The sequence below is a fragment of the Anoplolepis gracilipes genome, chromosome 9 (genome assembly GCF_047496725.1).
Source record: "Anoplolepis gracilipes chromosome 9, ASM4749672v1, whole genome shotgun sequence".
NCBI lineage: Eukaryota > Metazoa > Arthropoda > Insecta > Hymenoptera > Formicidae > Anoplolepis > Anoplolepis gracilipes.
The window spans coordinates 10,821,679-10,846,920 of NC_132978.1; the positions used below are offsets into that span (position 1 = coordinate 10,821,679).

A 25,242-nucleotide genomic window follows, 5' to 3' on the forward strand; every position below is an offset into this window, starting at 1 on the left:
ACAGCAGGAGCCCATATGCAGCGTTCTCTTTCTATTTCTCTATCGTATCCACTTACGGGCAAGCATAGGACTTGCCTCCTCTATATATAATATCTCTATGGTTGTAGGTTGTAGCTCTTGCTCATGCATATATCGTGGTCGGCGGTCGGCGCGTGCAATAGTAAAATGGCTGCCGGGAAACGTCAATATATTTTATATTAATAAAAGCCTGCCTTAGTAAATAATCGCGCGGCGCAGGGTTACATCGCAATAAGAACGTATGCAGTTCAACTAACCGGCTCGACTCTTATCCGTAATCACGTGTATGTGAGTGTGCATCGACAGGATGGCGGAATTTGTGCGTGGCGGACCCAGTGTGTCTAACAATGCTAAGGTATGTGTGTACGAGGAGTATTATTCATCGTCCGCCACACGTCATTTCTTTGTTATACATTTCTTTAGGAAAGAGAAGCGCGATCATTGTAATCGAACTGTCTCACGCCACCCTTATTTAATATCTTACCTCCTTTCTGATTTTTATAAGAGCGCTTTGTATATTTACGACTTATCTCATTGTCAGTGTCTATCGTTATCAATGTCATCTGACCGATACTCTTAATTTCTTAATTAAACATGCACGTGATAATGAAAAATGTGCGTGCTTTATACTATACTTTTTTTTGTTTATTTTGGAATTAGTATGCTAGTACAATATACTTGTTAATAAAATTGATTAGTAATATGTCAAAAAATGGATCAAATTATTTTACACACACATATATATATATATATATATATATATATATATATATATATATGTATAAAATAAAGTCAGTAAAAAATAAAAATGAAGGATTGATCTCATTGGATATAATTACATTTTTTATAGATGGAACATAGCAGTAAAGGTGGATCTCCCAGTACAGGAAGCGAAGATGGAGGTCAAAATGAATCATTGAATGCAGAGAATGAATTTGATCCTTTTCTCGAAAATATACCAGATGATATACAAGATACAGAAGAACCTGATGGCGCAAACTCTACTTTATTAACAGCTCCACCAGAAAATCAGTGAGACTAAATTTTTTACAAATATATAATTTCTTTGCAATAGAGTTACATGTTAATGCAAAGCTAATTATATGACTGAATGCATTCACAATTATAGAATCAAGATTAAGATAAAAACGTACAATTTTTCTTGTAGATGGTATCATGGTAGATTAGATAGATTTACAGCAGAAGAAAGACTGTGGGATGCAAGTAAAATGGGTAGTTATCTAGTTCGTGAAAGTGACAGGAAGCCTGGAAGTTATGTTCTATCTTACTTGGGAAGAACTGGAATAAACCATTTTCGAATTACAGCTGTCTGTGGAGATTATTATATTGGTAGGAATTGATGTAATTTAACAATTTTCAGTAATATATAACATATTATATTTAAAGCAACTCTTAAAGAGTTATATGTGCTTTAATAGTTATATATATTATTTGAAAGATATTTTATTTTTGCACATGAAATTCATTTATTTTGAAAATGATCCAAGTCATATTTTGAAGTATAATATTAAATTATATATGTATAATATTAAATTATAAAATATATTTGTAAAATGTTTCTACTGTAAATGACATATATAATACTTTCTACACTTGCGTTATTTTGTATGCATATAAACTGATATTTTCTATTTTGAAATGTTTTAGGTGGTCGGCAATTTAATAGCTTATCAGATCTAGTTGCATATTATACTCATTGTTCGGATCTGCTAAAGAGAGAAAGACTTATTCACCCAACACCACCTCCTGAACCAGTAAATGATAAGAAACGAATTGTCGCGATATTGCCATATACGAAAATGCCAGATACTGATGAATTGAGCTTTCAAAAAGGCGATATATTTTTCGTGCACAATGACATGGGTGATGGGTGGTTGTGGGTCACTGCCCATAGAACTGGCGAACAGGGTTTAATATTTCGAGAATTAGTAGAGGATCTTGATGATTCCATAGATCCTAACACAGTGTTTTCCTGGTTTCATCCTAATGTTACCAAAAGCGAAGCGGTGGACATGTTGGTAAAAGCAGGACCTGGAAGTTTCCTAGTAAGCAAATAATGATTTTTTTTTAAATTTTATAAATATCTCTTCTGTTCTATATTTTTCTTGATTTTATTTATTTTTGTAAATTATTTATATCTTCTACCACAGGTCAGACCATCGGACAACAGTCCGGGAGATTACTCACTTTTTTTCCATATAAACAATCAGATACAAAGATTCAGAATTGAGAAAAAAGGAGTAAGATACCTAATGGGAGGTAGAACATTCGAATGTCTCGATGCTGTAATTAACAGGTATACCTTTTGCTATTTTGATTCTGCACAGAAATAATAGTTTTGACATAACTTTATATTAATATTATATCGAAATAATATAGATATCGAAAGGAACAAATTGTGGAAGGACATACTTTAGTTCAAGCAATGGTAACCGAACCTGATGGTAGCGTCAGAGTAAATAGAGAAATTCAACATGCCGAGAAAATATACGCGACTCTGAGGGAATGTCGGGAGCAATCGGGAGCGAAGAAAAACAAAGGAATTAAAATGCAGGGATATTTAGAAAAGAAATCTGAGAAAAATAAAAAATGGAAAGCATTGTATTTTGTATTGCTGGTAGATGCTACCGACACGCATCTTTATTTATATGACAATCCTAAGAGAACCAAACCAAAAGGTCTCATCGACTTGAGTTGCGCTTACTTATATCAGGTGAGAAATATAGATTGGAACAGTATCATATATTGACATATTAAAATCTTAGATTCTATTGAAGTTATTAACAAAAATAATTGTAATACAATTGTTGTAACACGCATGACATACATGTGCAATACTTCATGGGCAAATGGAGGAAATAACACCGTAGAGTAAACGCGAGATGAGTTATTCAAGTGTCTTTTTAGGTTCACGAAAGTGTATTTGATAGGCCTCATTGTTTTCAATTAGTTGAACGCGCTTTACCTTGTCTGGCCACTATAACTTACTTGGCTGCCCCGAATTCCGAGAACGCATTAGACTGGATTAATGCCTTGAAACCATTATGTGTATCACAACTCACTCGTGCTCCAAAAGTCGCTCGTCTCCGTGAATTACGTTCGTTGCACCTGCATATCTTAGATGCACACAGGCTTCCATACAAGCTAGTTCCGAGTCCATTTATTATAGTGGCTCTAAACAATGTTAAAGTTGCTCGTACGAAAGTTAAAACGGGATTACATCCACTCTGGGATGAGGAATTCATTCTAGAGTACGTATGCGACTTTTATATAAAAATAATTCCATTTTACAAATTTTATTCAATTGCGTTTATTAATATGCTCAACAGGGATGTACCACCGGACGTTATGTCCTTTTCGTTGACTCTGTACAATAAGGGCAAGCGCAGTAAAGACACAGAGGTTGCGGAATTAACGGTTGAATTGGCCAGTTTAACTAATGGCGAAGAAATGGACGAATGGTATCCGTTATCGGGAGTTACACCTATCGGAGAATGGGGAGCATTGCGCTTACGCATACGGTGAAGATTAAAAACCTTTTTTAAAATATTAATATATTTCGAAAATACATTTATATTATCTCATATTAATATAGTTTCTTATATTAATAATAATAATAATAATATATGTGTGCTTGTATGTATGTGTATATGTATATGTACTTTACAGATACAGACACGATTTAGCTATGCCTCCCGAAGAGTACAGTCCTCTTCAACAGTTATTACTAGATCCAGAACTGCATGTTGTCAAGGCTTTAGCAGATGTGTGCCACTTAGATAGAGTACCCCTGGCAAATAGTCTTCTTAGAATTTTTAGGTACGAATAATTATCTTATGTGATCATCTAATTTTAAAAATCAATTTTGATATTATTAATCTTTTAGGCATGAAAGAAAAGAAGCAGATCTTCTACGATCATTGAATCAAGCAGAGGTAAGTTATGATTTGGCTTCAAGCATAAAATATAACTGTAAAATGTTTTTTTTTTTTTTTTTTTTTTTTTTATTTAGGTCGAAAAAGAAGATGAAACACCAACATTGTTTAGAGCTGCTAGTCTTACTACTACTTTGATGGATTTATATATGAAATCCGTTTGTACTTCGTTTTTAAAAGCAGCTTTGCGTGATACGATTGTAAAATTAATCGAAAGTAAACAGAGCTGCGAATTAAATCCAACAAAAATGGATTCTCCAGAAGATGCTTGCAGTAATGCAGAATTTTTATTACAAGTAATTTTCTCTGCAATATTATATATTTAATGCTATTAGCGACAATTATATTAATACATTTTTGTTTTGTTTTAGGTATTGGACGAAGTTACATTGAGTATTTTCACGAGTCCCGACGCTTGTCCGAGAACTCTCAGATACATTTGTGGATGCTTGCAAAGAGCAGTAGTTGCTAAGTGGCCACATGAAAGACTAGTCAGAACTCGGGTAGTCAGTGGATTTATATTTCTGCGCCTTCTCTGCCCTGCCATATTAAATCCTAGATCATTTAATCTAATAGCTGAGCCACCACCTCCATCTGCTGCAAGGTACATTATATTATACATAAATTGAAATTATACAAATGTAAGATTTTAATGTATAATTTTGAATATTTTTAATTTATCATACTTTTTTTGTTAATTTGAATTATTCATAGATCATTAGTCATGGTGGCAAAGTGTCTTCAAAATCTGGCTAATTTAGTGGAATTTGGTGGAAAAGAACCATACATGGAAGTTGTAAACCCATTTATACTCAAAAATAAAGAACGAATGGTAGTGTTCCTTGACCAGCTATCTGTAAGTTTGCTTTATATGTTTATATGTTTATTTTATATTATTTATTAGACTTTTTTTATTTTTATTATTAGATAATAATATAAATTTTTTTTATATTTTATTGATAAAGATTTCAACATTGAAGTAATAAAAATTTATATAATTAAATTCATAGAATGTTGCTGAGAAGCCAGAATCCGAGATTACAGATCCAAGAACCAAAAGCGTATCTGACACTGCAAGAGACTTGGCGACATTACATCATATTTGTGTCTCACATTTGAAGGAACTTCAAGTTTTGTCAAAGACGCAGGTATGTAAGATTCTACATTTTATATAATTATGCAGATAGGGCATATGCATATAAAAAAAAAGAAAACAATATATATATATTTATTTATTGCTTATAGCCGACGATTAAACAACTGGTAACAGTGACTGAAATGTTGAGCAAACATAAGCAGAAATATATGGAGATGATACGGTAGTGCTAGAGCCATCAGCCATGAATAATGCCAAACAATAAAACAATTTATAAAATTTGACGGATAACATATAGTAGTATTTAATAATTATAATTAAGTAATTAAACGTACAGACTGACGTGCCATATATATTACTGTATACACACTCAAGCCTACATTTACTATTTCATATGTAATTAGAAGTTAGTTTATATATATAGTGACACACAGTAACATGACAGTGATATAGATACATACAGAATCATATAGGCGTATAACAATTTTATATTTACTTAGGTGCTCGAAAATAAAACTTTAATCGAAATATTTCAATATTTTTAGTAATTCTAAGCCCACTATCCCAAGAGTAATTAAAGTCGCGCACTATTACACACATAATTTCTATAAAATTGCAATTACTAAAATACTTATAATATTGATTATAAAAAGTATATTTCTCTCTCAAGGTTAATAAAATAAGTCTTATATTATCTCGATATTATTGTATATTTCAAGAACAGATATAACTTTATTATGAACATTTTCACATATCATATATCAGATGGGAGATGAAATATATTAAAGATAAGTTTATATATCTATATATGTATACCTTATAATACAATTTTGAAGAACTTTAACAAATAATTAATAATTAATAATTAATAATTAATCGAACTTTACATAAAATTTTTGATTTATGATATGAATTTTGACTGTAATTATATGTATCTAAAACATGAATATCATTGACTCATATTATATATGAATGATTCATTTCTATATAAAGATTCACGTATCAATGGCAAAATATTGTTAGATGAAATTACAAAGATGTGTGTGATTTTATATAATTGATATTATAAAAGTAAATAGTGCATGTACATGAGTCATATAACGATCTTATAGGCAAGCATTCGACAAGTGAACGCTATATAACAAACGGGTTTTATACAAAGTTTATTATGAAATTGAATTGTATGTAATATCTCTATACTGTGTGTGTGTGTGTGTGTGTGTATGTATGTATGTATGTATGTATGTATGTATGTATGTATGTATGTGTATATATATATATATATATATATATATATATATATATATATATATATATATATATATATATATATATGTGTATGTATGTATGCATACACATTTCCTCTTTAGCCGGAAACATTAATATTAAAAAATATATATGTATATGAGAATATGCGCGTTTGTATACATTAATATTAAAAAATATTACATGTATATGAGAATATGGAAGTTTATGTTTGCATTGTTTTAACGAAGGATTTAACCCTTGATTGTCCATTGAACATATAAAATCTAGCCAGCAATAGTTACGTTGTATGTTGATTGTAAAATAAATTCATTGTATGTCGAAATTATTTTATTGTCAGGAAAAAAACTCAATTAACTTGAGTACTATATTACTAGTATTCGTCGTTTATAATAATTTTATTTATTAAACTATGAGTATATCGCAATAAATCCTGATTATTTTAATGAATTATTCTATTATCTATGATATTATAGTGAATTAACAAACTATTAATAAAACAGAAACGAAAGAATTTATTCTTCATTATCTTAACTTTGTCCAATAATAGTGTCTATCTTTTACTTTTTTTTTAAATTTAAAAGCAGGTTATAGTTTTAAATTTATATTTAAATTAATATTTAGATTCTTATATAAACTGTAGAGAAAGATACATTTATATGCATATATTATCAGTAATTATAGCAGATATAGCTTTCTTGCAATAAATTCGTTATCTCTAGAAATAAAGGTACATTAGTTGAATATTTAAGCCTTTGGTTAATAATATGTAGATAGCATGAGAAATTAATACAAGAAAGCGATATTCTGTCCAAATTTAACAATCAATATTGCGAGTTTATTTCGATATTGTTGTACAATATACTCGCGTAATTTGATCCATATCTATTTCCAAAAAAAAAGCAAATTCCTTAGAGGATACATTTATATATTTGCGCGCATATATTCTCCTATAGCTACTAAATAAAGTACTATTTATGTATATATATATATATATAAAAATTGCAGACTTAATCACACAGTAACGCCTTAACTAACTTGATGTACTTAAGAATATCTAATCACAGCACATAATGAATTAAGTTTGTAATATCTTTTCTGTGACTCAGAGTTTCTTTTTCTGCTTTAGAATAATAGTTTTATTTGCTTAGCAAATATTCTCGATAAAAAATGGCAATTGATCAAAAAACTTAATTCATAAATTATAAAACAATTTATACAGCGATTAAATTTTACTTTACTAACATATTATAATATTGCTGTTTGATTAAAATCCATTAGTGCGCGACAAGTGAATAGTTACAAATATCTATAAGATAAAAAATAATATATACATGTCACATTTTATGCCACATGTCATGTTATCAATGGCCTATTTATGCCCTGTAATAGATTTTTATATTTTCCTCTGTATAAAAATGACAGTAACATTGACAAATATGAATATTAGCATCAAATATAATATTTGCGAATTAAGCTAAGTTTTGCAATTCTATAATTTTATATGTATATATATATGTGTATATATATATATATATATATTTAACATGTTTTTTGTGTTAACATCATACATATGTATAACAGAGAAAATCAGCATTATTCTTTTATTCAATCAAGGGTTAAGATACTTCAATATAACGGAATTGCCTGACAAACTGTCACAGGTAAACGTTTCTTATAAAACAAACCCATTAATAAAACCTACTACATAATTTGTTCTCTTCTCTCAATATATAGAAAAAATTGTGCTTGCAATTTATTACAATTTATTGCAATTTATTCTATAGAGTAAGCTGCAAATATTTGTGCACTGTGAACATAATGTAAGGCTTTTCTCATATTCTATTTCTGCGTTGTAATAGAGTTTTGAGTGAAAATATATATTGGTGTTATCCAAGAAATTATAAAATACAGCATCGACGTCTCTTATGTCCGCTACTACCGGGTGGTTTACCTGTACGTTCTTTATCTTTCCGTATTTCTCTAACCTGAAATGCATGTATGATGAATTTTCGTCATTTGAAATTTTTCCTAAAGAATCTCACTTAAAACATATATAAAAATTATTATTGTAGAAATATGATACTACTAATCATAAAAATTTTCAATATGTACTATTATGAGTGTTGTGCCATATTGAAATTGGTAATACTAACAAATGTTACTTACCAAAGTATAAAATGCATCATCTACACCCATTCTTGTTTTTGCTGAAGTTTCTACAAATGGCACACCATATTGTCGCGCGACTTCTCTCGCTTGAGTCATATTTACTGCCCAAGACTGCTGAAGATCGCACTTATTTCCAACTAATACCATTGGTACTTCTTCCGCATCTTTTACTCGTTTTATTTGTTCCCTATATGTTCCAATGTCCTATTAAACACATAATGCAATTACGTCAAAGATGTCAAAAATGATAGTGGATAGTAAAATGGATGTAATTATATATATAACAAAATTCTTACTTCAAAACTTTTAGCAGAATTTACAGCAAAAACTAACAAGAATCCTTCTCCTGTTCTCATATACTGATCTCTCATTGCACTATATTCCTCTTGTCCAGCTGTGTCTAATATATCTAGAAGGCACGTTTCACCATCAATCACCACCTGTTTAACAACAATATATGAATATATTTAATGTATTAAGAAAAAAGATATTATACTTGTAATGTTAGATTCTTTTTAACTCTTAAACATGTAAGTATTCTGGTACTACTTGGCACTGTTCGAGTCCAAAAGACTCTAGCATAAAGACTACACCATAGTTGATGTTTTTTAATGACATTGATTATAGTTCTGGCCTAATAGTTTGAATATTTCAATAGAGAATGACGAGTTATTTTAAACTCTTATAAAAGATTAAACAAACAAGTTAAATGTGTGTGAATAAAATAATATGCTTACTTGTTTTCTATATGAATCTTCTATAGTAGGATCATATTCGTCAACAAAGTGATTCTGTATCAGTTGAATGGTAAGTGCTGATTTTCCGACACCTCCAGCTCCAACTACCACAAGCTTGTATTCCGTCATGATGCAATTTCTTAGTATACAATTTAAGTTTTTATTATTTTTTTCTAAGCAGTTCCTTGGATTATCTATAAAAAATAATAGAATATATTATATATTAGCAGTTTATGTATACTTTACAGTTTACTATACAGTTATTGTATATTTCAGTTTATAGTTAATATCACAGTTATAGTTAATACTTTCAGTTTAAATTTCTTTGATAAGATTATATATATTTAATCAATAAGAAATCTTATAATTTAATTTTTGGAGACGTTTAATCAGAGAGATTGAAGAAAATTGAGAGATAAAGTATCTAATAAAATTATATCTATATTTCTTAAAATATACATGTTAATGTTAAGATATAAAGATTAGTCTACAGAGAGTATTAATTAGTATTATGTTTATCCATTAATTAACTTAATTAATTATCAAATTCAATATTAACTTTATTTATTTCCTAGAAACAACATATCAAATATAACTACATTCTATAGTTTGACAATTTTAATTGACAGTTGTTATTATTATTCCAGTTTACAACAAAAAGAACAACTTAGCAACTATTGCATGATTCTCTCATTAAGCTTTATCTTTTCAATTTGATCTGCTATTTTTTAACACGTTAGCTAAACGAATACTAATTTTTCTCAGTGTATTAGATTCAACTACAATTATTATTTATCAAGAGGAGAGCATTCACGGTAGAAACAGTTTTCAACCTATTGGCAATATAATATTAAATGTTAACTCAGTGCTGTCTTCTGCTGAAAGCCAACATTGTATAATCACTGGCATTAGTCATCCAATTATTACTTAATAGAACCAGAATGCGCGATATTCGTTACTTATAAACTTCTCCGTTATCCGTAACAATTTCGAAGGCGCGATGCCTCGAAAACATCTTTAAGAGAACTGAAAAAAAAGCGACATATAAATAAAAACGGATTCAATAATCATGCAACGGGCAGACGTAACAGATCGATCGTAGCGTCTTCGCGCGTCCCGACATATTATTGTCGGCCAAGCGCGAGGAGGAATCGTCCGATCAAGTATCCACGACGTGCCATCGACTGGGTGCTATGCGTGGCTTCGTATTTCGGCGTAAACAGTGCACGGCATCGGCAGAGATGAACGACTGGCGAGAAGAACGGGAGAACAGGGTAGGACGCGACGACAGATCGGACGATGCGTATTTAGCACACTTACCGTGACTCAAAAAATGCTCATTTCATGAATTGCACTGAGATCGCTGGGAAACGCTCCGCCTCACCGTGGTCCGCACCGTCACGAATTAGTCACTGGAGATACCATCTGGAAAGGAGCATCGTCAGTGTTGCCAATGTCACTACTCTCCCATCTCCCACCGACGACGACGACGACGACGACGATGACGACGACGACGACGACGACAACGACGACGACGGCGATACGGAAATGTCGGAAAGGGTGTTGACCGTCTCGCGCGGCTGACAGACGACTTTCACAGATGGTGCGAATGTCGATGCGATTATTGCCAATTATCGTTGGCGATATAAACGTGTGATGTTTGAGAGAATCCCGCTGTATTATGCTAACCTTCTCTCTAGATATCAGACGTAGAATAAACAATGTGAGAGATTGCGATCTCTATTATTATCTCGTTATTATATTTATTATGAATTTCTTTATTTTACTTTATATTTGGAAATGATACTTTTTAGAATAAGCACAAAATATATTTGGCTTTTATTTTTACATATATTGTTTTTTATTTATATAATTATTGTGATATATATTTGAAAATATTTTTTTAAAAAAGGAAATTATACTTGTATTTATTTTTTAATATTTCGCAAGTGATTATAGTATACTATAATAATAAATTATAGATTTATAAATTTCTAATACACGTGAATCAGACTTAATTTTTATAGTGTTAACTTGCGAAAATTTGTTAATAATAACGTAAGATATTGCATCATTTATTATTATTATTCAATTGTAAAGGAAACGAACAATACGTATATTTCAATATTATTGTTATTGTGTTGGTATGACTTATCTATTGCAGATAAAATAGTGTCAATATTCGAAGATCTGTATTATCAATGGAAGCAAAATAATTGCATATTCTCTCTCTCTCTCTAATTATGATAAAATGGTAAAAAACTTATATCGCGTACAAACACTTCCAATTTGGTGAATTATATCACGGTATCTCTTCTTCCAAAACTTTCTGCTTATTATTATACTTAATTCTGCATTGAGTTGGAATTATATAAATCTGTTTTGTTTTTCTTTTATATGTCTCACACAGAGGACCATTAGTTTATTTTTATTTTTACATTCTCACATTTTATAGTTAATGGCTTTTCGGTCGCAGTTCATTATAGTTCAATAAGTAATATCACGTCGTTTATATGTATTCACATATATATATATATTCTTTATTTTCTGATATTTTATCAAATAGTTTTTCCATTTTCCTTGCACTGCAGGACACATATTCTTTTATGACATTTGCGTAAGTCTCATTATTAATTCCATTAATGAAAATAATTTCTATATATTTGCGCGTATATAATGTAACAATAAAGTATATATAATAATCTATCTCTTTCTTTTTATGTCTTATTATTAGTAAAAACAAAAATATATGCAGTTTACTCATTACGTTTTTGAAACTGTACAATTAACAAGAATCTACTGTGTGATCGATTCCAAATAAATGACATTCATATATTATTCATTCATACATTTGTTATTTGATACACTTGCATGAGATACGTTACACTTGTATATACATCCCGTGAATAATCGGCTAATTAATATCAATATTATGAACTAGAATGATTAGCTAAAACGATTTATTGCATATTATTAATAGCTTACGTGTGTGCAATAAGCTATTTATCACATGATAGGAATTAATATTATATACTATATACAAATTCTGAAAATAACCTGTCATATATTAATTCGCGCTGTAAAATTTAAGCGATGTCAATCGGCGTCAATTTTTAGACCCCTATCACATGTATCATTAATAGTGTAAATGTAAATTGCGCCGTGACGTTGCGATTGTTGACATAAGATGGCTCTCTTGTTTTTTTAGATTTTCCATGACCGTGAGCACCGGCATAGTTGATCGGCGTGCCTGGCGTTATTTGCTTGGCAAAGTGCGTGCTGCGTAATAATACGCATGCAAGAGTGTCATAGAAAGTGAGTCGCGAGTGTCGCGGCGAATATTAATGAACGAGTACATGATGTAATTAACCGCGATTTTCCGCACTAATGTCACCAAGTACTTGATAACCATCATATGTAGGCTGCTATAATTCGCGCCATAAACCGCCGTGAACCTTGCGCCAATCGGCGTAAGATTTGCCAATTACGTATTAGATTACGTCATCGGCCATGAGGAATTTTGCCGTGACGTTGGTAATAAGACACCATCTTGGTTTTTTTGAATTTGTTACTATTCGACGTTACTGTTGTGCGAAGGACATTGTTGGTGACAGACGCTCGTCGCGTTTCGCGTTATTTATTTGCGTGGAATCCGCGCTGCGTGCAACACACGTCGGGAGTGTCGTATAAAGTGAGTCGCGAGTATCGTAGAGTGTTAATTAGCGAGTGCGCGATCGTAATCAGCCGCGGTTTATATGTAACACGCGTCGGGAGTCGGGAGTGTTGTGCAAAGTGAGTCGCGAGTATCGAAGAGTATTAATTAACGAGTGATCGTAATTAGCCGCGGTTTATATGTAACACGCGTCGGGAGTGCCGTACAATGTGAGTCGCGAGTATTTTGGAGTATTAATTAGAGGATGCGCGATCGCAATTAGCCACGGTTTATATGCAACACGCGTCGAGAGTGCCGCGTACAAAGTGAGTTGCGAGTGTCGGAAATATTAATAAACGAGTACGCGATTCTAATTATTAGTCGCACTTTTCCCTTCGAATTGCATTGTTGTGATCGAGGTACTCGGGAACCGGGAACAGCTGTAATAAAATGGCGACGATTAGGGCGAGGTGTTGCATCATCGGTGAGTATATTAATTGTCTATTTAATTATTTGCTTATTTGTGATAATTACGGAAGACATATTAGTAAATGGTCAAACACTAAAAATAATTGCAAAATTTGTCTTTATAAAAATATATGATTATATATATATATATTAACAATAAGTAAAAAAAAAGGAGAATTATATATGAAATATATAATAAAATTTTTTTTTCATATATTGTAAAATAAAAATATATAAGAAAGCATATGTAATATATCAAAAAATTTTATTTTAAACTGTTGATAACATAGCATCGCTGATATGAATAAATGTATAATGAATATAATGTTGATAAATGTAATTAAATTATAAAAACTTATATGATCTTATTCTACAGTGAAGTAAAGTTTTATTTTAAATTATTATCTAGTAAACGCAATAAATTATGTAATATGTTGCTAAACATATATTGTAGAGAAATGTAGTAATGTAAATTAATTCATGTTTTATACAGTTTAATAATAATTTATAAAATATAATTTCAGTTCGAATTGCATTGGTGTGAACGAGTATTCGGGACAGCTATAATAAAACGGCGGCAATTAGGGCGAGGTGTTGCATCATCGGTGAGTGTATTAATTGTCTAGTTAATTATTTGCTTATTTGCGATAATTACGGAAGACATATTAGTGAACAGCTAAATATTAGAAAATAATTGCAAAATTTGTTTGTTTATAAAAATATATGATTATATATTTTATATATATTTATATTAATAATAATTAAAAAAAGAGAATTATATAATAAATATATAATAAAATTTTAAATGATATACACATACAGGGAGAAAATTTTATATTTGAAAAACTGTTGGTAACACAGAAACTAATATGTGAGTGAATATAAATGTAATGATGTTAATGAATGTAACGATAAATTGTAAAAACTTGTCAATTTATTTTGTTTAATAATAAGTTATAATAACTTAATAATTTATAAAGTATAATTATAATTCTAGTGATGCTAGAAATTATAAATATATATAATACACTGTAATATGTGTAATTATATAATATTAATTTTTTTCTGAATTTTGTGATCTAGATATTAAAACGAATATACTATTATCGCAAATAATGCATATTTTAGACTATAGTTTGATTAATCACATGCAGATTTCTCTGCTCTGTCTTTTCATTATTTCTCTAATTAGTATGTTGAATTAATATTGCTAAAGCGAGATAAAAAATAATTCAGAATTTTTCTTTATATGCGCAATTCTATTATTTAAAACTTATTATTTTTCGACGCGACGCTTTTATTTGCTGGAGACAGCGTTTTTTTTTTTTTTTTTTTTTTTTTTTGAAGATAATTGTTTTCCGAGAATTCAATCCGTTTATCTAAACACATATTTTACTAGTTTCGTGCTGTTTCGTAGTATCTTTCTATAACTAAAGTGGCGGACAGGCAAATCGGTTGCGGCAACACGAGTTATCTGATCGCAGCATCGATTTTGGGAAAATACACCGTCTCTCGATTTCGACGTAAACTCGCGACGCTACCCGCAACAGGCTAAGCTGACTTTATCCCGAGGTATCATCTCGCATCTCGTTCCCGAGGGGCGACGGTCGCGCAAATTTCTCCTCTATATCTATACCATAAAAGCCGATAAGGATATCGCGCATTTTTCCTCGGCTATTGTGTCTATTCATAGTGATTTATAAATTTATTTTAAAGTATCAGATACATAATAATTTATAAAGTTTTAAATGTTATAAATCTGTTGATAAGTATACAACAGTAAAAAGTATATACAAGGGTTGTATATTTACTATTTAATTTTTGATACATTCTTTAATCATTCATATTCAAAGATCCGTTTCAAATTATGTTTAATTTATATATTTAAGAAGTTAATATTTATTTTTAATAAAAACGTAGAGGAAATTGATTTTTTTTATTTTTAATAAAAACGTAGAGTAATTATGTAAAATATAAACGTAAAAAGTTTTAATAATCACTGTATTTTTGTTAGATTATTTTAAATTATTTCTAATGCAAATTTTATTTAAAAGCTAATAAGCTAGAACTTACAAATAATTAACTACCCTAATATTATTCCATTATTATTACTTTTTATTACTAAAAAAAATAATGGAGTCTCAAAGTGTATAATTTTTATCATTATTTCAAGAATTTTTACTAATATGTATGTAGATAAAAAATTATATATATATATATATATATATATATATATATATATATATATATATATATAAGATTAATTTGCGATAGATAAAATTATTGTACGTAAACGATGAAATGATTGAAGAATCTATCATCGTGATTTAATACGAAGGACATTCTCAGAGAGAAATCCCGTGAATAATCAATTGGAAATAATATTATCGATGTGACACGGGGAAGATGGTTCAGCTAAATAATGAGGACGGGATCTCCTCTTTCCCCTTTTTACCCCGCCCGATCGTATTTACATTGCGGTTATTCTGCACGTGCAATTACGCGAGCCTCGCTATTGAATCAATTTGGTTAGCTATGTGACGCCGTATTATCGCCCGCTTTAAATCACCTAAATTATATACCGGGTATTCCCTGTCGGCCATGTGCGATGGCTGTCATTCGCGCGCCGTGTATCGCAGGCTGACGGGCGAATTATGAATTATTGAGTGAATGAATAATCGTCGTTGTAAATAGCGTCACACGGTTTTCGCCCGTTTTCGAGCATATACCGTTATGAGAAGGAACATCGCCTGTCATTAGGAGGCGATGGAGAGAACGGATGTACAATATATATATATATATATATATGAATGTATATGATTTTTAGTCGCGTTCGCGCGCCATCACACGTTGTTGCAATAATTGAGCGTATCGAATTATATTGCGTATCTAATAACCATTTAGACTGCAAACGTACATGCATATGTACATACATACGTATATACTAATTGATCATTCGTCGTACGCGCTGGACGATAACGCGCTAATGATATACCGGTGCGTTTGGTAAAATCAAGATCTATCCCGCGAGCGTAACGAATAGGACCCGCGAGAATATTTATCGACCAGTCGACGTGCGATAGCATTATTCCCATGTTTTTTTTCTTTTTTTCTCTCTACACGGATGTCGTTAACTTCACGCAGCGGAAAATGTGCGCCCAGAACGATCACGTAGATCTATATGTATATGCACGGAATGCGGGAGGGGAGGTACACAGCGCGTGCAAGTAATTCGGGACTTTATTACGGAAAAGCACGGTAATTTTACGAGTTTTCCAGCGAGAAACGAATTAAGATTTGCATAACGCGCGCCGAACCACCGCCCGCATCTAAGTGTCGAGAAATGCAAATGGTCTCATCTTTAGGACTATCTCTTCCTTCCTTTCTCACTCTCTTCGTCTCTCTCACTCTCTCTCTTCCCTTATTCTTCGTTCTCTCTTTTCTTACGGATTGTGTCGAGAGAGAGAGAGAGAGAGAGAGAGCATGCAATATAGAAACTCGGTGTGGTTATATCTCGCTATACCGGTACGTAAGATGCGAGAAGTCTTCTCCTTTCTGCCGGCGACTCGCCTCCGTCAACTGAAACCAAAATCTCACTAAGATCCGCAGTCTCAAAAGCAAAGAGCCGTCTACTTAGAACCTTACAGATCCCCTTTGCATTGCTTACTATCGAAAGCATCGTTGATTCTCCTTTGCTTCGCGATATTTGACGAGACAGTAACCTGATGCATGTTCAAGCGAGCGAGAGAAATTTTGAAATATTCTACTACGGTATTGTCGTGGAATTCGCGGATGGTTTTACTGGTACTACTGCATAAAATACAAGAGAATATGCGCACCCGAGGGAGGAGAGATGGATAAATTAATAGGATCAAATTATATATCATATTACATAATGTATCAATGTAGGAAAACATAAAATAGTTAGTTATTTCTTAGACTTCAAAAATATTTCGAAGAATTACTAAAATTCGTGTAGCAATTTACTTGAATGAATGAAATAGTAATTTCTAAATATTCTGAAGATACGACACAGTTAATTATTCATGTTTAATCAAAAAAATACATTTAAACGACAATTCGTACATTTTGCAATCGAATATTACTCGGAGAGATATTTATTACGTTTCGCATACTAATATTTACGTTACTGGGAAATAATTGTATTTCGGACAGAAACACTGGGGTTGGCACAATTTATCGAACCGTTGGAAAATTTTCGATTTGTTCGCGCGACGCGATGCGAATTAGCGTTAGTGTTTTTTAGATAATGGACCGAGAACTCATTATCGGGCATGGTACAATCGGGAACTATACAATCGGACAATGTAAAACGACTTCGGTCCAACGGCAACCGACGTGATCGTTAACGTTAACTGCTCGCGTTGAGGCGTATTCATGCATGACTCAGCTACATCTGATTACGTTAATAATGAACACAATTGGTGCTCACCTGCGTGACTCGCCGAATGCGCTTTAATCTGTTTACCGATTGCTCGTCGTATAGTGTTATCATGGTGCGAAAGCGCAAATGCGTATATATTCGGTGCGAAAGCCATGTCGTCCATCCGTTTTGCGCGCTGAATTCACTCGATTCTGCCGAATGCCATAAAACACAATGAGGGTGATGCGTTTCCTGTGCTGAACAATAATGAGGTAAAGCGACAGTATGTACAGAAATCGACTTTACAAAGCGGTTTCTGCATTTCTCGCGGTGCAGCATCAAAGTATGTCCTTTGATGGAATAGCTGTTTTGGTAAATGAATTATGTATATATTTTTATCTAAATAACAATAACATATGACGTATGAAATAATGTGGTAACACAGTTTCGTGCATGATTTTTATCAATAATTTCGTTATTTTAAATTCCTTTTCTTATATGCGTCAAAAGTTAATAATCGTTCAGAAACTTCAATTTGATCTGAGAAGTAAGTGATAAATTTAACGGTAAATATATTCATATGATTAATAATTATTTTCAATTACATCTAGAACGAAGAAGAATCATTCAAAAAACTATATACCTTCTCGATTATATACAATGCGATATTCGCGAAGCGATTATTCGGTCTTATCGTCTATAGCGCCGTGCAAATACCATCGAGAAACATACACGTTGACGGTGGCGGGAAATAGCGTAAAGGTACGTGAAAGTGGAAAATAAGATCAATTTTCTTGCGCGTTCACCGATATGTGTCTCTTTCTCTTTCGGCGTCGTCGAACTTGGTCATCGTAGTGTCGTAGTCATCGGTGTCGTCGGCTCGGTCAACTGTCGACTTTTCGTCGCGTATTCTTGGCACGCCATGGAGAGAAACAGCGGCGGGTTTATTTTCCGCGGAAAATCACAACGTGTCCGGATAACGTCGGTTATCGCGCGGCGCACTGAATACAATGTCTCGTGTACCTACGAAAGAATCGAAATTTGCCCTGTTTCTTGCCCTGCTCCTGTGTCGAGAAGACATACATAAATATACATTCGCCCCACACGATCATAAGATTGTACTTTAGATGTACAGAATTGTAGAAAAAAATTATTTAAATAATAATAGAGTGATACAATATTTGTTTCGAATTTAAAAGCAAGTTTTTTCACAAAGATTATTTCTTCAGCTAAATTTAAAATTAATAACTTGTTTAACATGTATAAAAATATGCTGAAGGGAATGTATTCTTTTATAAATATACTTAGAAAAGCATACATATATATGAAAGACCTTTTTTCGATTTGAACAAATTTGAATTCCAACAAATCCGAGCAATTGCGTGCAAGGCAATAAATTCAAATCTTATTGAATTATACAATAGAAGTCAGAGTGATCGTTTAAAAACAACACGAGAATGCTTTCACGATCGACATTGAATTTTGCGTTTCTCCAACGTTCAATTTTGTACGTACAGGCTCATATTTTAGAATGCAACGGATTTAAAACGATCAAACCTGATATTGAAATTGCCAATTTACTATAATTAACCATGGTTTTACAATAATACTAATTATTCTTATAATAAAAGCTGATTGCAATCGAAGACTACAATCTAAAATAGTAGATATAATTAGAATATCTATGGAGATGTGCTCTATTTATTTTTCAGAAATGAATGCACTTTTGTGTTAATTGTTTTCTTAATTTTCACAGGAAAATTTCAAACAGTTATTATATATGGACTGAAATAAATTTAATATTCTCATGAATTTTTTTTACTTTCTACGGACAGTTGACGAGTTATTATCTATTCCGCGTTTTTAATTACGATACAGTATCTGATATAATTATTCTTTCAATTAATCTCCATATTATATTTCTGTCTGTAATGTGAACGGAATTATATGGTACATTTCTGTCATGCGCAGACACATACGTCGAATTCACATTCGTTATTCGAGCGTGTGTGATCAGTGAATCGCGTGAATAATTTTGCGTACCGATTTTGCATTTGGTGCCACTATCAGATTTCCGATTATATTTATTGTCTTTGATATTCGTTAACATGTAAGCGGCTTACCCGAATACACGGATAAATTGTTCCTGCATTGAAAACATAGGTTACAAAGACTTTTATGATATTTACGAGTCCATTAAGTAGGCTTTCATTTTGTATCACCGCGGTTATACGCTCTAAATCTCATTATTTTCTTCTCTCCTCTTTTTCTCTACTTTTCTCTATCCCTCTAAATAATATTACCGCTTTTTGCAATGAAAATAGCAACCACGGCAGATTACGGCAAATTGCGCATAATATTTAATTCCTATGAATTAAAATACCTCTGAGAGCATTTATTACACAGAATTTTACACTCTTGTTTTATGCTCGTGTTAAGTTTTAATCGTAAATCTTTTTAACTTTTCTTTGACAAAGGTATAGTAATGTCGATAGAGCTTGCGACTCAAAATTTCTACAATTTTTGTTAAAAGAATTTCTTTAAAAAAATATGTGTTTTCACATATTTTTTTAATTTCAAATGTGTTATCATCGAGAAATAGATTTAGACCTTTAGTATCATGATCATCAATTCCGTTTGTACTAAGACCCTCCATTAGCCAGACTATAGCCATGCTGCGCTAAGGGCAGTACGTGGCGCATGTAAATTGCGGTTCCACCAGCTTTGCTCAACGTCGAATTCGATACCCAGCCAGTTCGTGTTATGGTTAGAATGGTCTTAAATGTGGCAACGGAAATTTCTGCCCCTGGTTGCACCAGATTACGGGTACGCATATTACGGGTACGCATATTACGGAGATACAATGCGTGCATGAGAGAATCCCACACATGTTTACGAGGGAATATTGCAGAAGGTTTACAGATAACGCTGCAAAAGGAATTAATAACAAATAATAATACTTTACGCGTAACGCACAGAATTCTCCGAGATATTAACAAACAGTAAATGAAAAAGTAGCTACGTAGCTTTAAATAAATGTTTAAAAATCGTCTTCGGATTTTTCCTAAATCCAATGATTATATTCCGCATGCTTTTATTTTTTTTTTTTTTTTTTTTTTTTTTACGGTGATTATAATGCGGGTATTGTTTTACATAGTGTTGAACGTTTAGAGCTTAGAGATTAATGGCCACGTTTAATCGTGATTTATCTCTCGGCCGTTTAAGGCCCTAAACACGGCAATGAATTCTGTAACCAGCGCCCAATTACAGCCATCCACTGCACAACACTTGTACATGTACTCGCGCACCTTCGAAACAAGGGATGCATTTGTCGTTGCCAAGCTTTTACGGCTTTGTAACCGCGTTTGACGTTCTTCGTGTGTGAGTATTTTGGGCCCGCAGAAACAAATGATGCGCATTTTATCATTTCAACACTTCTCTCGATTACAGATATATTTTACGCACCAAGAGCCACCGAAGTACGGTAATCCTCCTTCTATTTTCGAATGTAACTACAGCACTTTTTTTGCCAATCTGTCACTTACGTCATTGCGAAAATGTCACGCGCGATCTTTTATCGGGCTCACGCTTGTTATATATCCTTGCCTTCTCTCCTCATTTTTTCCTTTATCGCAAATCATAGCACTCGTAAGTACGTGTGATTCATGAGGGAGATGAAACTCAAAGCTCAAGTCGCGAAGATCTAGAAACGAAAACAAATAACACATAATAAAAAGTAAAAGAAGGTTTGAGATTTAGAAAAGCTTATTTTTTCAGAAGAGAATTTTAAATAAGAAACATTAAAGTCAAAGTATTTGTTTTATTAGAATTTCATTTAAATATTTATTAAATTTATAGATTGAAAGAGAAAAGTAAAAAGATAAACAGAGAATTAACCAGCTTTTTTCTCTCTTTCTCTGTTTATATATATATATATGTACACGGTAAAAAACATTTTGTATTTTTGTTGAAATTTTCTCGTGTATAAATTTTGGTGTTAAATTTTTAACATACTCTTAATATAACTGTTAATATAACATACTGTCGTTATGTTATTTAAACTTTTCTGCATTGAGTTAATATTCACCGTTTAAAACAACAATTAACAAGTAAATCTTGCACTAATTTACATTTTTGTGTTAATTTTTTACATATTATTTATGTTATTTGTTTATATATTTGCTTTTTGTTAAATTAACATTAAAATTAGAGTGAATAAATTGGGACACGAGAAATGTGTTAAATTTAAGATAAAATTTTTTACCGTGTATGTATAAAACTAGAGATATTTTAAAATTATACCATCGAAGAAGTTTCCGATTTCGCGACGTCAACCGACAATGAATACTTTACACGTACCGAAAAATAGCTCTCTTTGTCACGCCATCCGTATCGATTTTCTCACATTTCTCCGTTGATCTCACATTTCTACTTTCCGATACCGCATACTCCCTGGCTTCTTTCGGAAGCAATACGAGCATCGAGTGATACTTTATACACTAACTCTTAACGTGCGCGTACTAATGGAATATTTGCGAAGATCTTTCTTTTTTTAAACCCTTTATCGGAGAGCCGATTTCCTTTGAACGCGTCCGTGCTCGCGTTTCCCTTACTACGCAAGGTAAAATCATCGTGATTTATTGGCAAGAGGGTGGAAACTTAAAGCGCGGCTTAAAAAGGTCACCGCCGTCACGGCGACGGTGGGCGACAATGGGTCCCAAAAACGGTTTAATACCAGCATATCCGTATAAGCGATATGATCTATTGTTTCCCAAGACGAGCAAGAATATAATACCACCAGTGATTTATCGCTGCATTATATTCGACTCCGTGCTGCCTCTGTGTTTCCGACAAAGTGGCGAACGCTTTAGCTTCGCGTAACTCGTAAATCTATAAAACGTTTGTACCTAACGCGTCAAACTTGTTCGATCTGTGCCGCAATAATGGCGAAAGCACAGGTGACATAACTAAAATTGCTATATCCATGGTTAGGTTTTTTTGTCGCCCACATATATACATTTTATTGTAATAGTTTTATTGAAATAGAGTAATGAAGTATTTTTATTATTAAATATCATTAAAAATCTTAAATATATATTTAGAAATTAAAATATTTTAACAAATTTTGTTTTTTACGCCGATTTAATAATATCAATTGGCTATTTTTCTTTGTCATTGTAAGCAAATTAAAAATTTTCCTACAAACTTTTTACACTTCCAAGTAAAATATTTCTTATATAGATGGTGTCTTTGAAAACTTTGCCTGATGTTTATCTTTATTGTTTTACTTCTTTTTCTTGCTTTTATTTTCAAGCTTCTTCTCGATAATAGGTTCTTTCGGAATAATTATGGACGGGGGAGAGGTAACGGGATCTGGTAACGGGATATAATTTCGCGGTGATTTAAATTCCACCTCAAGACTGTGTTTCATATCATCTGTGAGAGTAATCTGCTTCGTTGTTCTTAGTAATAACATTTCTTCCTCCGGTTTTTTCAGGATAGGTGCTTCGTTATGTATTACATGGACTTTTGGACAGCCTTTTTTGCATGTCTTGCCTCTTGTACAGAAAAAAATATATCTCATAATAATTTTTAATACATTGTAGCATATATATATATATATATATATATATACATGTTTGTAATTACACGCATATTGAAATAATATAATTATTTTAATTTTATATTATATTATAATATTAATAATATTAATTTAGCCATAATAATATTAACAATACACATATTAATAACACACATAATAATATATGTATAATAAATAATTAATATATATTTTACCATATTTATCCAAACAATTAACATCGATTGTAGGTTCGGCAACTTTTCCATTCACAGCTTGAATACGATGTCGGTCCTTGGGTAATTTAATAGATAAAATATTATTGTCAATCTCGTGCGATACTTCGTCGTATGTCGACTTTATATTATTAGGACACATGAGTTGACGATTCATCATTTTTTAATAAAATAATTAAAAGCCAGTTATTTTTATTTTTGTAAATATGAGTTATATTTGGAATTTTGTCGCGTATTTAAGGTTATCCAAAACATGACTTTAGAGACATTTACATTACGCTTTGAAACAAATTCACGCATCTCATCACAGTATATTGTAACATCATTTTGTTTGCTTTATTTTTTATGTTATATAATATTATTGAATTTGTATCTCGCACATGTTAACTTACTTTTTCATCAAATATTTAAGTCAAGTTAGCCGTATTATTTATACTTTATAATCTGGTTTTTATTTCCCTTTAAATTGATTATCATGCTTGGATACACAACAGTGGCTATTGTCTCCGAAACACTGTTTACGAATTATTTTCGCCGTTGAAATTTTTACATGTTAAGTACATAAAGAGAAATATCTTATACGAGCGAAATGCTTTTCTTCCTTCTGCCTTGTCTCACTATGTAAAGTTGGCGCGAAAATAAAGAAAAAGAAAGTACATATAAAAGCAAAATGCAGATGAGAAAAGACTGTGACGGGAACGGCTCCGTTCTCATAGAACCGTGAGACTAAGAGTGGCAGAGGAACGGTTGTCGGAATGGCTTCCCTGTTTTCTCTCGAAAATTTCTTCTGGACATAAGACGATACTGTCGAAATATCTCTTCCTCCCGTTCGCAAAGCGTTTTCATTGTTTCGTTCTCTTCCTGACGTTTGCCGGTATTGCGGCGGAAGAGCCCACGTCATTCCGCGAAGTGCGTGGAATCGCGCTTCACGGATAAATATGCAAATATTGTCTCAGTTTTGTTCACCCGTCCAGCTTCGGAGAAATATATCTCACCATTTCTTCATAACGCTCGGCTTTAATTTTTCTCTCTCTTTCCCCGACAGCCTTTCATTTTTTCTTTTTTTCTTTTTTTCTTTCCTTTTTTTCTTTTTTTTTTTTTTTCGAGCGCACACCTCGCTAGGAGAACTTAATATTCTTGGCACCTAAACTTCTCCTTTGTTACGTAACTTCATAACGTTCTTAATGTCTGCGCTTTTAAAAGATAATATTTCAGCTTCTTTCGCTGACTTATTCTCTCGCACGCGACATGGTCATTCCCCCAGTTCTCTTCACGGTGGAAATGACGACGAATGTTTTTCTGAAAACAAAGCTTTTTTCTCTCAGGAAAATATACTAAATGTGTAACCCGGAAGACGGTAGTAAAAGTAAAACATTTTTATGAATTTGATGCAACACATGTGTAGTAGTACGTCATAAATTTGCAACGATATAAGTTTACGCGCGAAAAGTAATATTAAACGTGGTTGATACGATGGATGGGGATAGAATAGAGGAGAGGAGACGAATATATTTGAACCAACTTAAGAATTCCATTAATCTCTTGCCTGTTCATTCTTTGGTCGCGCGATATTCGACGTACTCCATCGCGGAGATACGCTTCATGTGCGACCAAAGAGGTATGCTAATATCCGGCTCTTTCATAACGTAGGGTCCCGCACACGCGTGTTTTACTTTCAT

General features: G+C 32.2%; 2 protein-coding genes and 1 long non-coding RNA gene across 4 annotated transcripts in view; 2 read left to right on the forward strand and 1 right to left on the reverse strand.

Annotated features, from left to right (window-relative positions):
* The first annotated feature begins 107 nt into the window (after positions 1-107).
* Vap (RAS p21 protein activator vap) lies at positions 108-5,648 on the forward strand. The gene is made up of 15 exons (XM_072898714.1): positions 108-373; positions 869-1,050; positions 1,187-1,368; positions 1,687-2,084; positions 2,190-2,335; positions 2,419-2,752; positions 2,947-3,290; positions 3,369-3,560; positions 3,709-3,858; positions 3,926-3,974; positions 4,052-4,270; positions 4,346-4,578; positions 4,689-4,830; positions 4,985-5,122; positions 5,220-5,648. The coding sequence occupies exons 1-15, from the start codon at positions 326-328 to the stop codon at positions 5,295-5,297; spliced, it is 2,835 nt and encodes a 944-aa protein (XP_072754815.1). The 5' UTR covers positions 108-325; the 3' UTR covers positions 5,298-5,648.
* An 813-nt stretch (positions 5,649-6,461) lies between these two features.
* Ras85d (ras-like protein 1) lies at positions 6,462-10,751 on the reverse strand. 2 transcript variants are annotated; one of them, XM_072898722.1, is made up of 6 exons: positions 10,566-10,751; positions 10,079-10,271; positions 9,246-9,439; positions 8,805-8,948; positions 8,506-8,712; positions 6,462-8,324 (listed from the first exon to the last, which is right to left on the reverse strand). In XM_072898722.1, exons 2-6 carry the CDS (start codon positions 10,152-10,154, stop codon positions 8,238-8,240), a joined length of 708 nt encoding a protein of 235 aa, XP_072754823.1. In that variant the 5' UTR covers positions 10,155-10,271; positions 10,566-10,751; the 3' UTR covers positions 6,462-8,237. The 2 variants fall into 2 exon arrangements, with proteins under 2 accessions (XP_072754823.1, XP_072754824.1); XM_072898723.1 differs by lacking the exon at positions 10,079-10,271 and having other exon boundaries at positions 10,566-10,749.
* Positions 10,752-12,379: 1,628 nt separating this feature from the next.
* Positions 12,380-25,242, forward strand: part of LOC140669586 (uncharacterized) — a 98,063-nt gene continuing 85,200 nt past the window's right edge. Inside the window, exons 1-2 of the long non-coding RNA XR_012047364.1 lie at positions 12,380-13,381; positions 13,890-13,970. This is a non-coding gene — a long non-coding RNA (uncharacterized lncRNA). The remainder of the gene's footprint in view (positions 13,382-13,889; positions 13,971-25,242) is intronic.